This window comes from Nerophis ophidion, linkage group LG15 (assembly GCF_033978795.1).
Source record: "Nerophis ophidion isolate RoL-2023_Sa linkage group LG15, RoL_Noph_v1.0, whole genome shotgun sequence".
Taxonomy (NCBI): domain Eukaryota; kingdom Metazoa; phylum Chordata; class Actinopteri; order Syngnathiformes; family Syngnathidae; genus Nerophis; species Nerophis ophidion.
This window is the reverse complement of record NC_084625.1, coordinates 33922907-33943733: the sequence shown is the minus strand read 5'-3', so window position 1 is coordinate 33943733 and position 20827 is coordinate 33922907. Positions and strand designations below refer to the sequence as shown.

The 20827-nt window shown below is 38.0% G+C and overlaps 1 protein-coding gene across 1 annotated transcript in view; it reads right to left on the bottom strand.

The window, feature by feature from the left end:
* cbln2b (cerebellin 2b precursor) overlaps positions 1 to 8323 on the bottom strand; it is an 8736-nt gene extending 413 nt beyond the window's left edge. Inside the window, exons 1-4 of the mRNA XM_061922061.1 lie at positions 7977 to 8323; positions 7318 to 7813; positions 599 to 718; positions 1 to 522 (exon numbers count right to left, since the gene is read on the bottom strand). The exon at positions 1 to 522 is cut by the window's left edge and continues 413 nt beyond it. Of these exons, the coding sequence (XP_061778045.1) occupies positions 325 to 522; positions 599 to 718; positions 7318 to 7605 (606 nt within the window). The 5' untranslated portion in view covers positions 7606 to 7813; positions 7977 to 8323 and the 3' untranslated portion in view covers positions 1 to 324. The remainder of the gene's footprint in view (positions 523 to 598; positions 719 to 7317; positions 7814 to 7976) is intronic.
* Between the last annotated feature and the right edge of the window lie 12504 nt (positions 8324 to 20827).

Sequence of the window (20827 nt, the reverse complement as noted above, 5' to 3'; positions counted from 1 at the left end):
ACAAAACTTAAAATAGAGCATAACACATCACCTTCCACTTTATGTCCTCTCCTCTGTTTCGTGTGTCCCCCTTTTGGCAAAGTTTCCCAAGCCAGAAAAAAAAAATCCCAAACACACCACCACGACGTCCCATCTGCCAAAAACTTGATGAATATTTCAATCTCCAAGGTTCATATTAGACTAAATAGTAGACAAATGTGAGGAAGAGGAGGGAGAGAAGAAGGGAAATCAGGATATTCATCGGCTTCCTTGGCTGTTCTTAGAGATGAAAACAAATTGCATGTTGTTGTTGATCCAAGCAGAGTCTCTGCATCCTGGGTTGAATTATAGAGGAAAGACCAGAAAGCCTGAGAAGGTGGAGTATTTCCATCCGCCCATGAGAGTGCCTCGCTCCAGCTTTAGGTAAACACGGTCCTCCCGCTCCACCATCAGCAGTACTCCGTTACTGGCCGCCTCCCTCGTGACGTCCTGGTCCCCGGCAAAGGCTGATATCACTGGATAATCATTCTGCATCAGGTTTACCTACAAAACATGAATCTGGTTTTTGTTTTTGTCTTTTTTTAAAATCAGTGAAGCTGCAGAAATGAGAAAGGCTCACCTGAATGGTTTGTCTGTTGTAGACCTTCACTACGTGAAAGCTGAAGCTATAAATTCCCCTCCTCGGAGCCTGGAAAACACTCGCCTTCAGGTCGAAATGGTTGCCGATGTTCACTAAAACCTGCAAATGCAAGAGTTTTAGTCTCATTTTGATTATAATATTTTTTGGATATTTTGGTTTTGTTCCAATCAGCAGAAGCATCTAAAAAGCAACAGAAAAGATGCAAAATTCTCCTGAAAAAACAAACAGACTACAATTTTAAAAAGTGTAATCTTTTTAACGCGGCTGTTTTTGAAGTTAAGATAATAAATAAAAAGAGGGCCACATTAAATCATTTACAGTACACGCCCCCTCTAACTTAATGCTTAAAATGAGTGCATTGGGCAAAAACACCCAGTATGCACGTCATTAACAGCTTTTGGTGGCAAAATATTAACAGTTGGAAGCATATTTTTTTAACTTGTGAAATGTCGTTTGAGTAAAATATTCTGGATTTGACAAAAAAATTAAAAATCAATATGAGGCCATTCTAAATTGTTTACACTCTCCCTTAGACTATGCTTAAAATGGCTGCAGTGGGTAAAAAAAACACATCCATTACACTCATAATTAACAGCTAAGGTGAGAAACTACTGATAATTACTTGATATGAGTATCAGTTTAAAACAAGTTTTACTTGTGGAGTGTACTTTTTGAGTACAAGTGTTCTGGATTTTAAATAAAAAAACACAGACCCAGATAAAACATATACAGTATATAAGTCCACCTCAAATCAAAAACACATTAAGCATGCCATTAAAAGCTTAGTGTAGCTAAATACTGATAGTTACTTAATGCAATTGTTTTTAAACACTTGTCAAACATAGTTTTTTAAGTGAAAGTGTTTTGGATTTGAAAACAAACACACCTAAAAAAAATAATGTACGGCCATCATTTTCACTCCCCTTTAAAAGTTATGCTTAACATGGTTGCAGTGGACACAAACACCTATTAGGTACATCATTAATAGCTTAAAGTGAAGTGAATTATATTTATATAGCGCTTTTTTCTAGTGACTCAAAGCGCTTTACATAGTGAAACCCAATATCTAAGTTACATTTAAACCAGTGTGGGTGGCAATGGGAGCACGTGGGTAAAGTGTCTTGCCCAAGGACACAACGGCAGTGACTAGGATGGCGGAAGCGGGAATCGAACCTGCAACCCTCAAGTTGCTGGCACGGCCACTCTACCAGCCGAGCTATACCGCCCCAAAGTGCCTAAATACTGACAGTAACATAATTCAATCATCATTTTAAACACTTGTCAAATGTACTTTGTTCAGTAAAAGTGTTCAGGATTTAAAATAATAAATAAATAAATGTAAAGCCACATCAAATAACTTACACTCCTTAAACTTAATGCCTTAAACGTAATGCTTAAATTGGTTGTGGTGGACAAAAACCTCCATTATGCACGTCATTAACAACTTAAAATAGCTAAATGATGTTACTTAATGTAATATATTTTTTTTTAAACACTTATCAAATGTTTTTTTTCTCAGTAAGTGTTCTGGTTTTAAAGAAAAAAAAATGAATGTAAGGCCACCTTAAATTATTTACACTCCCCCTCAAACGTCATGGTTGCAGTGGACAAAAACACCCAATACGGCATATTAACAGTTTAAGTTGGCTAAACAATGTTATTTAATGATATCATTATTTTTAAACACTTGTTTAATGTAGTTTTTTTTTTAATTATTATTATTATTTATTAAAACGTGTTCTGTATTTGGAAACTAAAATAAAACAAACCCAGATAAGAAAAGATAAATTAAAGTAAGGTCACATTAAATCATTTACACTCGCCCTAAACTGTATCCTTAAGATGGTTGCAGTGGACAAAAAGCACCAATTACATAATTAACAGTTTAACGTGGCTAAATAGTGAAAGTTATACTTAATAGAATCATCATTTTTAAACACGTGTCAAATAGTTTTTTTAGTAAAAGTGTTCCGGATTTGAAAAAAAAAAAACGACTGTAAGGCCACGTTAAAATATTTACATTTCCCCTCAAATGTTATTCTTAAAATGGTTGCAGTCCACAAAAACACCCAATACATCATCAACAGTTTAATGTGGCTAAATAATGTTATTTAATGCAGTCATTATGTTTAAACACTTATTAAATGTAGTTTTTTTTGGAGTAAAAGTTTTCTGGATTTGAAAAATAAAATAAAACAGACCCAGATAAGAAAAGATACAATATTGTGAGGCCATATTAAATTTTTTACACTCGTCCCTATACGTTTTGCTTAAAATGGTTGCGGTGGACAAAAAGCACCCATTACACACATCATTAACAGTTTAATGTGACCAAATAGTGACAGTTATACTACATAGGATTATCATTTTTAAACACTTGTCAAATGCAGTTTTGTCAGTAAAAAAATATTCTGCTTAGGAGAATAAAACATACCCATATAATAAATGAATGTCAGGCCACCTTAAATCATGGATAGATAGATAGTACTTTATTGATTCCTTCAGGAGAGTTCCTTCGGGAAAATTAAAATTCCAGCAGCAGTGTACAGAGTTGAGATCAATTTAAAGAAAAAAGTAAAAAGTAAATAATGGGGGTTTAAAAGGAAACAAAATAGAGAAATATTACAAAAAGAATAAAAACAATGGGAATAACAATATAACAGTAAAATAAGAATATAACAAGACAAAGTAGGCAGTAGTGACCATGTTATGAAAACGTATTGCACTGTTAATGTTTTGCATCCCCTGTCATCCTAGTATCCCCCACCCCCTGCCCCAGAGAGGAGTTGTACAGTCTAATGGCGTGTGGGACAAAGGAGTTCTTGAGTCTATTAGTCCTGCACTTGGGATGAAGCAGTCTAGCACTGAACAGGCTCCTCTGGCTACTGATAACGCTATGCAGAGGGTGACTGGCATCATCCAGGATGCTCACTAGTTTGTCCACAGTCCTCTTCTCTGCCACCGTCACCAGTGAGTCCAGTTTCATTCCGATTGTAGAACCGGCCCGCCTGATCAGTTTCTCAAGTCATTTACACTCCCCCTTAAAATATGTGCTTAAAATGGTTGCGGTGGACAGAAACATCCATTTAAGGTATACTAAATAAATACAGTTACTTAAAGGAAGGTTAATTTTTAAACACTTGTCACTTGTTTTATTTTTGTAAACAAGTGTCCTGGGTTGTAAAATAACACAGTCAGATAATGTGGCTAAATAGTGAAAGTTATACTTAATAGAATCATCATATTTAAACACTTGTCAAATAGTTTTTTTAGTAAAAGTGTTCCGGATTTGAAAAAAACAAACATAAAATGACTGTAAGGCCACCTTAAAATATTGACACTCCCCCTCAATGTTATGCTTGAAATGGTTGCAGTGCACAAAAACACCCAATACGTCATCAACAGTTTAATGTGCCTATATAATGTTACTTAATGCAGTCATTATTTTTAAACACTTAATAAATGTAGTCTTTTTTAGGAGTAAAAGTTTTCTGGATTTGAAAGATAAAATAAAACAGACTCAGATAAGAAAAGATACATTATTGTAAGGCCATTTAAATTTTTTACACTCGTCCTTAAATGTTTTGCTTAAAATGGTTGCGGTGGACAAAAAGCACCCATTACACACATCATTAACAGTTTAATGTGACCAAATAGTGACAGTTATACTACATGGATTTATCATTTTTAAACACTTGTCAAATGTAGTTTTGTCAGTAAAAAAATATTCTGCTTAGGAGAATAAAACCTACCAATATAATAAATGAATGTCAGGCCACATTAAATCATTTACACTCCCCCTTAAAATATGTGCTTAAAATGGTCGCGGCGGACAGAAACATCCTTTTAAGGTATACTAAATAAATACAGTTACTTAAAGGAAGGTTAATTCTTAAACACTTGTCACTTGTTTTTTTTTTGTAAAGGAGTGTTCTGGGTTGTAAAAAAACAGTCAGATAATGTGGCTAAATAGTGAAAGTTATACTTAATAGAATCATCATTTTTAAACACTTGTCAAATTGTTTTTTTAGTAAAAGTGTTCCGGATTTGAAAAAAAAAAAAAAATTACTGTAAGGCCACCTTAAAATATTGACACTCCCCCTCAAATGTTATGCTTAAAATGGTTGCAGTGCACAAAAACACCCAATACGTCATCAACAGTTAAATGTGGCTAAAAAATGTTATTTAATGCGAGCATTATTTTTAAACACTTATTAAATGTCGTTTTTTTTTGGAGTAAAAGTTTTCTGGATTTAAAAAATAAAACAAAACTGACCGAGATAAGAATATATACATTATTAAATTTTTTACACTTGTCCTTAAACGTTTTGCTTAAAATGGTTGCGGTGGACAAAAAGCAGTTATTACACACATCATTAACATTGTAATGTGACCAAATAGTGACAATTATACTACATGGAATTATCATTTTTTTAACACTTGTCAAATGTAGTTTTGTCAGTAAAAAAAATATTCTGGTTAGGAGAATAAAACATACCCATATAATAAATTAATGTCAGGCCACCTTAAATCATGTACACTCCCCCTTAAAATATGTGCTTAAAATTGTTGCGGTGGACAGAAACATCCATTTAAGGTATACTAAATAAATACAGTTACTTAAAGGAAGGTTAATTTTTAAAAACTTGTCACTTATTTTTTTTGTTTTTTTGTAAAGGATTGTTCTGGGTTGTAAAATAACACAGTCAGATAATGTGGCTAAATAGTGAAAGTTATACTTAATAGAATCATCATTTTTAAACACTTGTCAAATGTTTTTTTTAGTAAAATTGTTCCGGATTTGAAAAAAAAATAAAAAAATAACTGTAAGGCCACCTTAAAATATTGACACTCTCCCTCAAATGGTATGCTTAAAATGGTTGCAGTCCACAAAAAAACCCCAATACGTCATCAACAGTTTAACGTGACTAAATAATGTTATTTAATGCAGTCATTATTTTTAAATACTTGTTAAATGTAGTTTTTTTGGAGTAAAAGTTTTCTGGATTTCAAAAATAAAATAAAACAGACCCAGATAAGAAAAGATACAATATTGTAAGGCCATATTACATTTTATACACTCGTCCCTAAATGTTTTGCTTAAAATGGTTGCGGTGGACAAAAAGCATCCATTACACACATCATTAACAGTTTAATGTGACCAAATAGTGACAGTTATACTACATAGAATTATCATTTTTAAACACTTGTCAAATGCAGTTTTGTCAGTAAAAAAATATTCTGCTTAGGAGAATAAAACATACCCATATAATAAATGAATGTCAGGCCACCTTAAATCATTTACACTCCTCCTTAAAATGTGTGCTTAAAATGGTTGCGGTGGACAGAAACATCCATTTAAAGTATACTAAATAAATACAGTTACTTAAAGGAAGGTTAATTTTTAAACACTTGTCACTTGTTTTCTTTTTGTAAACAAGTGTTCTGGGTTGTAAAATAACAGTCAGATAATGTGGCTAAATAGTGAAAGTTATACTTAATAGAATCATCATTTTTAAACACTTGTCAAATAGTTTTTTTAGTAAAAGTGTTCCGGATTTGAAAAAAAAAAACAACATAAAATGACTGTAAGGCCACCTTAAAATAGACACTCCCCCTCAAATGTTATGCTTAAAATGGTTGCAGTGCACAAAAACACCCAATACGTCATCAACAGTTTAATGTGGCTAAATAATGTTATTTAATGCAGTCATTATTTTTAAACACTTATTAAATTTAGTTTTTTTTGGGGAGTAAACATTTTCTGGATTTGAAAGATAAAATAAAACAGACCCAGATAAGAAAATATACATTATTACATGTTTTACAATCGTCCTTAAACGTTTTGCTTAAAATGGTTGCGGTGGACAAAAAGCACCCATTACACACATCATTAACAGTTTAATGTGACCAAATAGTGACATTTATACTACATGGAATTATCATTTTTAAACACTTGTAAATTGTAGTTTTGTCAGTAAAAAAAATATTCTGGTTAGGAGAATAAAACATACCCATATAATAAATTAATGTCAGGCCACTTTAAATCACTTACACTCCCCCTTAAAATATGTGCTTAAATGGTTGCGGTGGACAGAAACATCCATTTAAGGTATACTAAATAAATACAGTTACTTAGGTTAATTTTTAAACACTTGTCACTTGTTTTGTTTTTTTTTGTAAAGAAGTGTTCTGGGTTGTAAAATAACAGTCGGATACGAAATCAAAGTAAGGCCACTTACGTAATTTACACCCCCCATTAACTTGTTTACACTCTCCCACATGCACTGGACAACAACACCCATTAGCACCAGTTTAGGGTGGCTAAATATTATCCATCCATCCATTTCCTACCGCTTGTCCCGTTAACAGCTACTTAATAAAAACCAAATTTTTATACAAGTTTAAGTTATCAAATGTAGATTTAAATAATACAACTGTGTTGGACCTGAAAATAAACCCCACACCTATTACCATTACGCACCAGTTGCTGTTTATTTAGATTGCATTGCAAGGCTGCAAAGAAGTTGGACAATGAGTGCGTGTTTTGCTTGATTTTGGTTGCACTTATACAAAGCAGCATTTACGCATAGTTGTATCCTCTTTGACGTATAGCACATTACGCATTAAGGGGTCTTTAACGCACAAACTGCTTCCGATATATATATATATATTTAAAGCTATTTTTTCTCGCCCACCTGGTCGAAGTAGATGGTCATGGAGGTGTTGCTCATCTCCGACGGCTCGTGGTTGGTTCCGCGCACGGCCGAAAAAGCCACCTTTGCCCCGGCGGAGCGCACCGAGATGCCGAGGGAGGACGTGACCGCTCCGTCCGATGAAGGGTTCGAGTCACACACGACGAGACACTTCCCCTCCAGCACGATGGGCTCCGTGTCGTTCTGGCCGAGGCACACAACCACGGCGCACCCCAGGAGGAGGAGGAGGAGGCAGATAAGGACCAGTCCCGGGCAGCGCGCTGGCACCATGGTCGCTTTATCCTGTGTTCGAACCCGGCAGCCCCCTTGGAGGTTTGTTAGCGCTCGATCACCTGGTCCAGACTTGGCTCCCCTTCTCTCCTCCCCTCTCTCTCACTCTTAAACACCCTCTGACTCCCCGGCTCCCCTCCTTCCTGTGCGCCTTAGTTACTTCTTTGGCGTGTTTGTGGAAGGATTCACGCAAAGGTTGTTGCACACCCTGAGAAAAGTCAAACCAGTTCATTAATTACAAAGAAGTCAACTTTCCACCGGCCTGTTATTTCATTTAAATGCGTAATCACGTGCGTAAAAATGTAGAAAACCTTGATAGTTTTCTTATTGAATTACTTTGTTGGAGCTTAAAAATGTAGTGCGTGACCTACCTGCGTGCTCCATGCTGCTGGTTGCTCCTCTGCCGATCACCGACTGAGCTCACTGCTCAGATGCTGGTCCAAAAAAAAAAAAAAGCCAAGGTCTCTGGGCTCTCTTTCGATGGATAATCCACGCCCATTGTTTGTGCAACTCACAATTAAGAACAGTGAACACACACTTGGACCGATAGAGTTTGTGGATTTGGGTTTTTTTACGCACAAGTTGACTTATTGTCTCCCAGTGTGTGTCATCTACATGCTGCTACTGCTTTCCCATGTCTGCTCCTGATTAATCCAAAACGCAGGCTGGTGTGCGCGGCATAATCGTCACCTTGCAGACGCACATGCGGCACTCATGTATAATGTGAACAATTTGACACGCGACACGGCCAAATACAGGCTTTGGCGCCACTCAGTGGTGGCTTTTAGCTCTTCACATGCGAGTTCTTATCATTTACTCTTTAAAGGCCTACTGAAACCCACTACTACCCACCACGCAGTCTGATAGTTTATATATCAATGATAAAATATTAACATTGCAACACATGCCAATACGGCCTTTTTAGTTTACTAAATTACAATTTTAAATTTCCCGGGAGTTTCGTCTTGAAAACGTCGTGTAATGATGACGTGTATGCTTGACGTCACGGGCTGTTAGGAAATATGAGCGCTGCGCACACACACAGCTAAAAGTCGTCTGCTTTAACCGCATAATTACACAGTATTTTGAAGATCTGTGTTGCCGAATCTTTTGCAATTTGTTCAATTAATATTGGAGAAGTCAAAGTAGAAAGATGGAGTTGGGAAGCTCTAGCCTTCAGCCACACAAACACACGGTGATTAATTGTTTAAAATTCCCGGAGGTGAAACTTTACTGTGGATCACAGCTGTCAAGCGAACATTGATCCCGACCAAATGTCAACCAGCAGGTTTCGGTTAGAAAATTGTGGTAAAAAGTTGCTTCTTACCGGATATCAGCTGAGCTTGCCCCGTCCATAAAGCTGCTGTAAACTTCCCTGAGACACTGGCATCAAGACACCCGTGGACACACACCTCCGACTATCAGGTACTGTTAAACTCACTAAAACACTAGCAACACAATAGAAAGATAAGGGATTTCCCAGAATTATCCTAGTAAATGTGTCTAAAAACATCTGAATCCGTCTCAATGCAATCGCATTTTTTTTTTTTTTAGTCCGTCGCTATCAATATCCTCAAACACGAATCTTTCATCCTCGCTCAAATTAATGGGGAAATTGTCGTTTTCTCGGCCCGAATAGCTGTTTTTCTTGGAGGCTCTGATTAAAATCAATGTGAATCTGTGACCAGCCATCAACATGTGACGTCATCGTCTGCGACTTCCGGTAGAGGCAGGGCTTTTCTGTTAGCGACCGAAAGTTGCAAACTTTATCGTGGATGTTCTCTACTAAATATTTTCAGCAAAAATATGGCAATATCGCTAAACGATCAAGTATGACACATACAATGGACCTGGTATTCCCGTTTAAATCAGAAAATCTAATTTCAGTAGGCCTTAAAAATGCTCAATTCTGCTGAACAGTGTGTTTATTGATATAAGTGCACTGCTTTTTGCTATCAAAAACCTCACAATGAAGCATGGAGTTTGCATGTTCTCCCCGTGAATGCGTGGGTTCCCTCCGGGTACTGCGGCTTCCTCCCACCTCCAAAGACATGCACCTGGGGATAGGTTGATTGGCAACACTAAATGGTCCCTAGTGTGTGAATGTGAGTTGGCCCTGCGACGAGGTGGCGACTTGTCCAGGGTGTACAATGCCTTCTGCCTTAATGCAGCTAAGATAGGCTCCAGCATCCCCCGCGACCCCGAACGGGACAAGCGGTCGAAAATGGATGGACAATGAAACATTTAAATTTAAAACATTTAAATAACTAACATTTGTTGGCTATTTACCCATTTATTTTGTCATCAGTACAACAATACCTCAGTTTACTACTCATGTGGAGCCCCAGTTTACAAGCTTAATTGGTTCTGTGACGGCTAGCTCTTTACTGAAATCAATGTCTCTCATATAAATAAGTAAAAATCAATGTAGCTGGGACTCCTAGCCACGTCCACAAAAAAAAACACACTTTTAACATGTAACATGTCTTTCAAAAATCATATACATACATATATATATACGTATGTATGTATATATATATATATATATATATATATATATATATATATATATATATATATATATATATATATATATATATATATATATGGGCTTGACGGTGGAAGAGGGGTTAGTGCGTCTGCCTCACAATACGAAGGTCCTGAGTAGTCAGGGTTCAATCCCGGGCTCGGGATCTTTCTGTGTGGAGTTTGCATGTTCTCCCCGTGACTGTGTGGGTTCCCTCCGGGTTCTCCGGCTTCCTCCCACTTCCAAAGACATGCACCTGGGGATAGGTTGATTGGCAACACTAAATGGTCCTTAGTGTGTGAATGTGAGTGTGAATGTTCTCTGTCTATCTGTGTTGGCCCTGTGATGAGGTGGTGACTGGTCCAGGGTGTACCCCGCCTTCCGCTCAAATGCAGCTGAGATAGGCTCCAGCACCCTCCGTGACCCCGAAAGAGACAAGCGGTAGACAATGGATGGATGGATCTTTATAGAGGCAAAACTTATGGTATAAGCGTGTGTATAGACATATATATATATGTATATATATATATATCTATATATATATATATATAATTTTTTTTTTTGTGTATAGTGTTGAATGGGTTTAACTTCCTCTTGGGCGGGGGTCTTTTTTTTTTAAGCACCGACTTCCTGTCTTCCTATGTACATCTCTAGCTATAAGCTAATGCAATAGCGAGTAAAACACAATGTTAGTGTCAGATCTTATATATATATATATATATATATATATATATATATATATCTTTGTAGAGGCAAAACTTATGGGGCATAGTGGGTAGAGCGGCCGTGCCAGAAAGCTGAGGGTTGCAGGTTTGCTCCCCGCTTATTGAAATCCAAATCGCTGCCATTGTGTCCTTGGGCAGGACATTTCACCATGGCCCCGGTGCCGCTCACACTGGGGGGCCCTAGGCGCAAACGGGCAGCCACCCTTCCGTCAGTCTACCCCAGGGCAGCTGTGGCTACAGATGTAGCTTACCACCACTAGGTGTGAATAAATGATGGGTTCCCACTTCTCTGTGAGTATTCAATAATAGAAAAGAGCGATATAAATCTAATCCATGATCATTATTATAATAAGCGTATATGTATATATATATATATATATATATATATATATATATATATATATATATGTATATGTATGTATGTGTGTGTGTGTGTGTATCCATCCATCCATTTCCACCCGCTTATTCCGGTTGGGGTCGCGGGGGGCGCTGGTGCCTATCTCAGCTACAAATCGGGCGAAAGGCATATCATATATATCCCATCCATTAATTTTCTAACGCTTATTCCCTTTTGGGGGTCACAGGGGGCCTATCTGGCGCCTATCTCAGCTACAATTGGGCATGAGGCGGGATACACCCTGGACAAGTCGCCACCTCATCACAGGGCCAACACAGATAGACAGACAACATTCACACTCACATTCACACACTAGGGACCATTTAGTGTTGCCAATCAACCTATCCCCAGGTGCATGTCTTTGGAAGTGGGAGGAAGTCGGAGTACCCGGAGGGAACCCACGCATTCACGGGGAGAACATGCAAACTCCACACAGAAAGATCCCGAGCCTGGGATTGAACCCAGGACTTCAGGACCTTCGTATTGTGAGGCAGACGCACTAACCCCTCTTCCACCGTGAAGCCATATTTTTAATATACATATATATATATATATATATATATGTATATATATATTCGATTTCATGTATCATCAAGATCCATGTATGAAGCTTAGGTATAGTTCACAGTGTCTCTTTTAAGGACTTCAATATTAATAGAATGTTATCTACTAGATGAACACTAATATGTCATAACGTCTGTGCCATTTTAAGGCATTAATGGAGGGGAAAAAAGCACATCTTAATGTGTCATTTCAATGAAAAGAAATGTGGTTTGGAATGACGTGAATCAATGGTTCTTTGACGCTTGCAAATGGATTGAAGGAAAAGACCTACTCGCTGCACTGAGAGCTTTGGAGTGGTATCTTCATGCAAGTAAACATCACGCACAATGCTCCTGCAGAAGCTTGGCATGAAAGAAAAAACAGTATTCCATAATCACAGTGATCCTTTTCTCCTTTCTCAACCCCATTTGACAAACATTGCACTCTCAGAGCCGCCTGCCAAACCATGCGGAAGAGTGACATCAGGTATCCGAGAGCCACAACCGACCCCGGGGCCTTTGAGAAGGACACGTAGCGACGGGGAAAACATCAAATGTCAAGTACGGGGGGGACATGCAAGCAAAAGGGATGTGGCCTACATGGCATTAACATACCAGGGGCTGCCATTGCCCTAAAAGAGGCCGCATATCCTTTAGGAAAGCTGATTGGCCAGACTGAAGTCAGCGTTATGTTTATTTCCCCTGACAGATAGCAGTGCCTACTGGCTTCCAGGAACGGGGAGGTCCGTGATGTGACGGGTCTTAAAGCGAGCCATCTGCTTTTTTTTCTTCCTGTGGAAAACGACTCAGCCTCATCCCGACTTGCGTGTTTCTTAACAAACAAATTTTTCCCGGTGTATAAAAAGTGAGTCCGCACCAACTTCGAATCCCCTGCGGTAGTTGGGAACATATTGTCTTGCGTGTGTTGAACACATGCAATTAAAACATCATGCATAAAAAACAAGCTCTGTCCAACTCCAAAATGCACTTTCACTTCAGTGCCACCACGTCCATCCTTATCCATCTGTCCTCCCCGTCCATCTGTCCGAGCGCAGCTATAAAAGACTCCATATTGCGTGTTCACGTTTACAACTAGCCTAGATTGCCGTGCTGCCCTGAAAGAAACCTTTGAGTGACACGTGGAGTGATTGTGTCATGTCATGTGAGACGTGTGAGCGACACAACGTGATGACATCACTGGCTTGCTCTTAAAAATGCAAATGGTGTGCCTGTCGATGTGACACGAGAAATTAGTGACTCATGCGTTCACACTCACAGGGTTGAGCGTCACAATATTAAAATATAATTGCTACAGTTTACTGTCAAATGCACATTGTAATCGTTCCGGACATGACAGCACATAGAGCAAAAAAAAGCTGTTTAGGGCCATGGAATTTTTTTTTTTTTTTTTTACATCATGAAAAGCTTTTAGACCAGTGTTTCTTAACCATAACCATAGGGCCCATTGTTAGGCCGTGAGTGCCACCAAGAGGGCCACCAAAAAAATATCAGTATGGGCCGTGGCGATACTCAGTTGTAATTCACTTTTTCACCACTAGTGGTAGTATTCAATCAATCAAAGGGCTGCACAAACCACAACACAAACCACAACACAAACCACTACAACATCCTCGGTAGGCTCACATAAGGGCAAGGAAAACCCACACCCATTGGGACGTCGATGACAATGATGACTAGGAGAACCTTGGAGAGGACCACATATGTGGGCAACCCCCCCCTCTAGGTGACCGAAAGCAATGGATGACGAGCAAGTCTAACATTATACTCTGAAAGTTCAATCCATAGTGGATCAACACAACCGCGAGAGTCCAGTCCAAAGCGGATCCAACACAGCCGCTAGAGTCCAGTCCAAAGCAGATCCAACACAGCAGCGAGAGTCCCATCCACAGCGGAGGCAGCAGGAAACCATCCCAAGCGGAGACGGATCAGCAGCGCAGAGATGTCCCCAACCGATACACAGGCGAGTGGTCCATCCTGGAACCCGACTCTGGACGAGCGGTCCATCCTAGGTCCCGACTCTGGACAGCCAGTAGTTCATCCATGGCCATCGGACCGGACCCCCTCCACAAGGGAGAGTGGGACGTAGGACAAAAAGAAAAGAAACCGCAGATCAACTGGTCTAAAAAGGTAGTCTATTTAAAGGCTAGAGTATACAAATGAGTTTTAAGGTGAGACTTAAATGCTTCTACTGAGGTGGCATCTCGAACTATTACCGGGAGGGCATTCCAGAGTACTGGAGCCCGAATGGAAAACGCTCTATAGCCCGCAGATTTTTTTTGGGCTTTGGAAATCACAAATAAGCCGGAGTCCTTTGAACGCAGATTTCTTGCCGGGACATATGGTACAATACAATCGGCAAGATAGGCTGGAGCTAAACCGTGTAGTATTTTATACGTAAGTAGTAAAACCTTAAAGTCACATCTTAAGTGCACAGGAAGCCAGTGCAGGTGAGCCAGTATAGGCGTAATATGATCAAACTTTCTTGTTCTTGTCAAAAGTCTAGCAGCCGTATTTTGTACTAACTGTAATCTTTTAATGCTAGACATGGGGAGACCCGGAAATAATACGTTACAGTAATCAAGGCGAGACGTAACAACTGCATGGATAATTATCTCAGCGTCTTTAGTGGACAGAATTGAGCGAATTTTAGCATTATTACGGAGAAAGCCGTTTTAGTAACGCTTTTAATGTGTGACTCAGGAGAGAGTTGGTTCGAAGATAATACCCAGATTCTTTACAGAGTCGCCTTGTTTAATTTTTTGGTTGTCAAATGTTACAGTTGTATTATTAAATAGAGGTCGGTATCTACCAGGACCGATAATCAGAATTTCCGTTTTTTTGGCGTTGAGTTGCAAAAAGTTAGCGGACATCCATTGTTTAATTTCATTAAGACACGGCTCCAGCTGACTACAGTCCGGCGTGTTGGTCAGCTTTGGGGCCATGTAGAGTTGGGTGTCATCAGCATAACAGTGAAAGCTAACACCGTATTAGCGTATGATGTCACCTAGCGGCAGCATGTATATGCTGAAGAGTGCAGGGCCAAGGACCGAACCCTGGGGAACTCCACACGTTACCTTAACGTAGTCCGAGGTCACTTTGTTATGGGAGACGCACTGCACCCTGTCAATAAGATAAGAGTCAAACCAAGACCGTGCTAAGTCTGACATACCAATTTGTGTTTTGATACGTTCTAATAAAATATTATGATCGACGGTATCGAAAGCAGTGCTAAAATCGAGGAGCAGCAACATAGATGACGCATCAGAATCCATCGTTAGCAATGGATCATTAGTCATTTTTGCGAGGGCTGTCTCCATTGAGTGATTTGCCCTGAAACTGGATTGAAAGGTTTCACATAGATTGTTAGACGTTAAGTGTTCATTTAACTGCTCTGCAACAATTTTTTCGAGGATTTTTGAAATAAAGGGAAGGTGAGACACCGGTCGGTAGTTTACCATGAGGTCAAGTTCGAGGTTAGGTCTTTTAAGGAGAGGATGAATAACCACTTTTTTGAATGCTAGGAGAACAATGCCAGAGGAAAGTGATAAGTTTATAATATTTAGCACTAAAGTATTGACAATATCAAACAAACAGAAGAAGTCTAGAGCTAAACAACAATGATTACTAAAATGATAAAGCTGTATTTTCATTTGCTCTTTAATTTTATTGACTGTTTAGATTAAAAATATATTCATTATTACATTTGGTTATTTCTTTTAGCACAATGTAATTGTATGTACATGTATTTTTTGTCAGTTATTTAAGAGTCCCATCTTATGCAGTATCTTGGTTTAGTAATTATTAGTATTAGTATTTATTAGTATTTACCTGTTTTTCTAATCAGCCTGACCTCATGAAGTAAAAAACACTTGATTAACACATGATTTAATATCATTTGACAAGGTTGTAAACTTTAAGTAGGTTAGATAAAATTCTTAAATATGATTAAAATAAAGAGGAAGAATAATGCTACTGTGCTTATATACGAGTGGGCCTCGGGGCCCTCTACAATGGAATAGGTGGGCCCCGAAGCCTAAAAAGGTTCGGAAACCCCATGAAATAACAGTTTTTAGTCAACTTTACACCCTTGTAATCCAATACAGCAATGCTACCTGAGGCTGAGCCTGATCAGTGGCCACAATAATGAACAGCATGATCTGATTGGTTTAGTCCCATCGAGTGACTAATACCACTGTGGTATTGATATTTTTTAGTTTATTTAGTAATGTTTGTGCTTGAAAATGCTTAATTTAGGGTAAAGATAATGTACAATATGCTTAAAAAAATAAAAAGCAATGTTGTGAAACTACAATATCTAAAGCGCAATGTAAAGAGGGACGACTGTTTAACAAATGGATGGATGGGCGAGTTGGTACTACGGATAGGAATCTTACAACAACTCCTGATTCAAGTCCGATTATTGCGGTGATGATTCGATTCAGAATATATTCATGATTTATCCCAATTCTTGCATAATATTATTTAGTAGATAAATTATGATAAAGGCTTTTTAGAAAAAAAAAAACTAAAACACGTTAAATGTTACAGAAGCTCTTCTGTATGTGCAGTGAATAAGCGTAAAAAGCCCCCTAAAAAACGATTCTGAAAAAAGGTATAATTTAAAGGTGCTATATGTAGTAATGTGGTCAGAAATGGTACTGCTATGACGGTCAAACTTCTGTAGTCTCCTCCCACTCTCCATGACTGAGGTTGCCAGATACACAGCCAAATCTGAATCCTACTCCAAGGAACTTCAAATGGCAATCGACGAGTCCTACGCTGTAGGTTTCTCCTGTTTATGCTTCTTGCAAGATGGTTTACTAAGTGTTTATGCCATATTTTATTAATATCGATAAGTCAAAGGTATTTGTAAAGTTACGCAGCAATATTTTAATTGGGAGTCGGGACAGATTGTTGGCATTACCCTACTAAAATGTCCAGTTTGACCGCAAAATATATACATATAATCACATGTAATATATTATATATCACATTGGCCTACTTTGATGGTAAGACAAGCCCAACAGTAAAATTACCGCCACATTTGGTTCAGCATAACTCCATGTTGCATCCAACCTGACACAATGCATTCTCTTCCATGTACACACATCACCATCTTTCAGTGCAGAGTGCAATTCTATGAGCCACACACTTTACGCAAAAACCACATTACGCATAGATCATATAGCCTACTACCATGTCAATACACAAAGAAAAAAATCATTATATCGTGCCAAGCAAATACCACCCCATATGTGCCTGATGTATACAGTACCATAAACCGCAATTAGCTACAGTATGCTAATATTGAAACCCATTTCCACTGCGTATTAGCGTCAGATAGAAAAATGTTCTCCACCTTTAATCTTCTCCATCTTTCAAAGGCATCCCCGATACAAATCCTCGTTTTGTTCCTGGCTTTGTCATGAATAAGTTAAGAATCGTAACGACGCCTTTTAGATTTACGAAGGTCTGACATGTTTAGTAACTTTGCCAGTGGCAGGAGGTAGACGAAAAAGGCGTAACTGGCAACCTGGATGTGACACACACTCAGACGTTTTAATTGGTCAAATGGTGGAGGGTGGGGCATAGAAATGAAAACAATAACAATATTTCGGGCTGTAAATTTAATTTTGAAATGAACATATCCCGGCTGAACTACCGTCATCAGTTATAAAGTTATTCAAAAAGATCATACTTTATTAATGCCTTTTGACATATCAGGGTCATTTAATGATGACTTGACATGAAATGATTGCATATGGCACCTTTAAGAAAAATTAAGAAAACTTTTAAAAAAAATTTTAGATTTTTCCCATTCATTTTCTTTCTGAAACATAATTGTACAAAAAAAAAAAAGAAATGTAAAAATAGTGCTGTCCAATGACATCCATCAATCCATCCATTTTCTAACGCCTGTACCTCTTGGGGTCGCTGGAGCCAGTCTCAGCTGAATTCGGGCGAAGGCGGCGTACACCCTGGACAAGTCGCACGGCCAACACAGATAGACAGACAACATTTACAGAATGACTTATTTAAAAAAATCTGATTCATCACATTTTATAATTTGTAAAAATCATTATTAATCACATTAACCACTCACATGCATAATTCAAAATTTGCCTAAGAGAAGACCCCAATATTTGTGCACAGATGCAATTTTATTGACTGAATGTCATTAAGTAATGTCTTGAAATGTTTTACTTGAATTGCACAAAACTTGCTAACAGTTCAATCTAAAATTCTTTCAGGCAGCATTTGGAAGTGAAAAATGCCAGCAGCACTACAGTCTTCACTCTATTTTATATTAAAGCATACATTGATCCGACCACCAATTAAATAGTGCTTAAGCTAAAATATCTTATGGTAAAAATAGACTCCATGATTAATTTAAGTGCGTACATGATTAATGCACTATTTTTGTGATCAATCACATGAGTTAACGTGCTAACTTTGACAGCTTTCACGAGTTCTGCAGTAGAATCTCAGTTTGGATATCTGTGTCTGGAGTTTGCATGTCCCTTAGTGCGTGTGTGGGTTTTCTCTGGGTATAGTCCGTCTTTCTCCTGCATTCCAAAACTATCTTTATTGCCCCTGCTATTGGCCCGAAGTCAGCTGGGATTGGCTCCAGGTTACCTGCGACCCAAATGAGGATATGCGGTAAAGAAAACCAAAGGATAGATGGATTATATAATATATATATATTTTTTATTTTTTATTATTATTATTTTTTTCAGTGTTGCTAATCAATCTATCCTCCCGCAGGAAACATATATATATATATATATATATATATATATATATATATATATATATATTAGGGGTGGGCAAATTAGTGCGTTAATTATGAGTTAACTCATCAATCTATTAACGCCGACAATTATTTTATCGCACATTTGCGTAAGTTGTTTACATGCTTTTATTTTGTTAACGCCTTTTCTTAACAAGATGGCGTCACCCGGCGTCGAGGGGCTCTTGGTAAAGATGGAACATTTGGCAAAAATACCGGACAATTCTGCAAATCTCATGGCTGGCTTACAGCGTGGTCACTCCAGGATCACTTACGACCGCCAGACAATTCTGAATGTGGATAGATCGGGCCGTTTTGGACTGAATGACGCGTGCTTGCTAGACCGGCTAGCTAGCATGGGAATACTTCGCCGGCTACATCCAGCGGCCTGTGAAGCAGCGGAGTATATGTGTTGTCTGTCTATTCATGAATAATGCAGACGAGGAGTGTTGGCTGAGTTCTTAACGTTTACTTTCAGAGCGTGCATATCACAACATACAAGATGCCGTCATGGCGACACAACCTATACCGGGCTACCGCGCATGCTTGTCACTCCTGTTGCATGCTGGGTAGGGTAGTTATTTTATTCCCTGGCTCATAACGTCACAATATAGTACCATGTATATGATGCGTTCAGTTTATCAAAGCACCAAGCAAACAATCGGAAAATTCCCATCATATCAATTCCTAGATATGGTCATAATTATTTTAAGTGCACTACACAGAATAAACACAACATTATTAATATTGCTACTACGGATAATTTGATCAAAAATTCCCTAAAACAGCCCACTACCTATAATATAGGTTTTTTAAACATGAAATCCCTGGCAAAAAAAAATGTTTCTGCTGTTACCTCAGAAATTGCCTGTTCAGATGTTATGATTGTGGCTCAGAGATTTGTATGTAGATTATATTTATTTTCCATAACAAACAGGATAACTTAAATACCTTGGCAGTGGTAGTAATAAGCTTAAATGTTTGTATTTACATTTTTTGAGTTGATTTTCATTAAATATGCTATTTAACTGCTACTGTTTAACAAGGACTGATTTAAATTGTGTTTGCACAACAAATGTTTTGGCGCTTTTGTTCATGTGGGGAATATTCCAATAAAGGTGCACTACACACTACTTTTGAATTCATTATTGGGCTTTGCGTATACAATGCAGTTAATCACGATTAATCAGAGAAATAGTGCGATTAACTTCGATTAAAATTTTTCATCGTTGCCCAGCCCTAATATATAAATATATATATATATATATATATTGTATTTATTTATTTATTTTTTTCAGTGTTGCTTATTAATCTATCCTCCCGCAGGAAACATATATATAAATATATATATATATATATATATATATATATACTGTGTGTATATATATATATATATATATATATATATATATATATATATATATAGAGGGCTTCAGGGTGGAAGAGGGGTTAGTGCGTCTGCCTCAATACGAAGGTCCTGCAATCCTGGGTTCAATCCCAGGCTCAGGATCTTTCTGTGTGGAGTTTGCATGTTCTCCCCGTGAATGCGTGGGTTCCCTCCGGGTACTCCGGCTTCCTCCCACTTCCAAAGACTTGCACCTGGGATAGGTTGATTGGCAACCCAAAGTTGGCCCTAGTGTGTGAATGTGAGTGTGAATGTTGTCTGTCTATCTGTGTTTGCCTTGCGATGAGGTGGTGACTTGTCCAGGGTGTACCTGCCTTCCGCCCGATTGTAGCTGAGATAGGCACCAGCACCCCCCGCGACCCCAAAGGGAATAAGCGGTAGGAAATGGATGGATGGATATACATATATATATATGTGTATATGTATATATATATGTATACAATATAATTTAATTATATATATATATATATATATATATATATATATATATAATTTAATTATATATGTATAATTTAATTAGATTTTTAAAAATAAATTAATTTTCATTCATGAATCAATTTGAAAAGGGAATGAATGAGACCTTCTTTTTTTCCCACTCAAGTTTTATATCATATACTGTGACGTCTTCTCTAGTTTTTCGCATCTTAATTGGCATTTCAGCTCAATGATTCGGCTTTCTGAAAAAAAAAAAAAAAAAAAATGTAGGTTGGCCATTAACTTTCTTTTTTTTTTAAGTTATTGTGCAATTTTCAGTTGGTTCGTGCCCTTTTTATTTTGAAAGCGAAAGTTAACGCCCCTCTCACCGGAAACACATA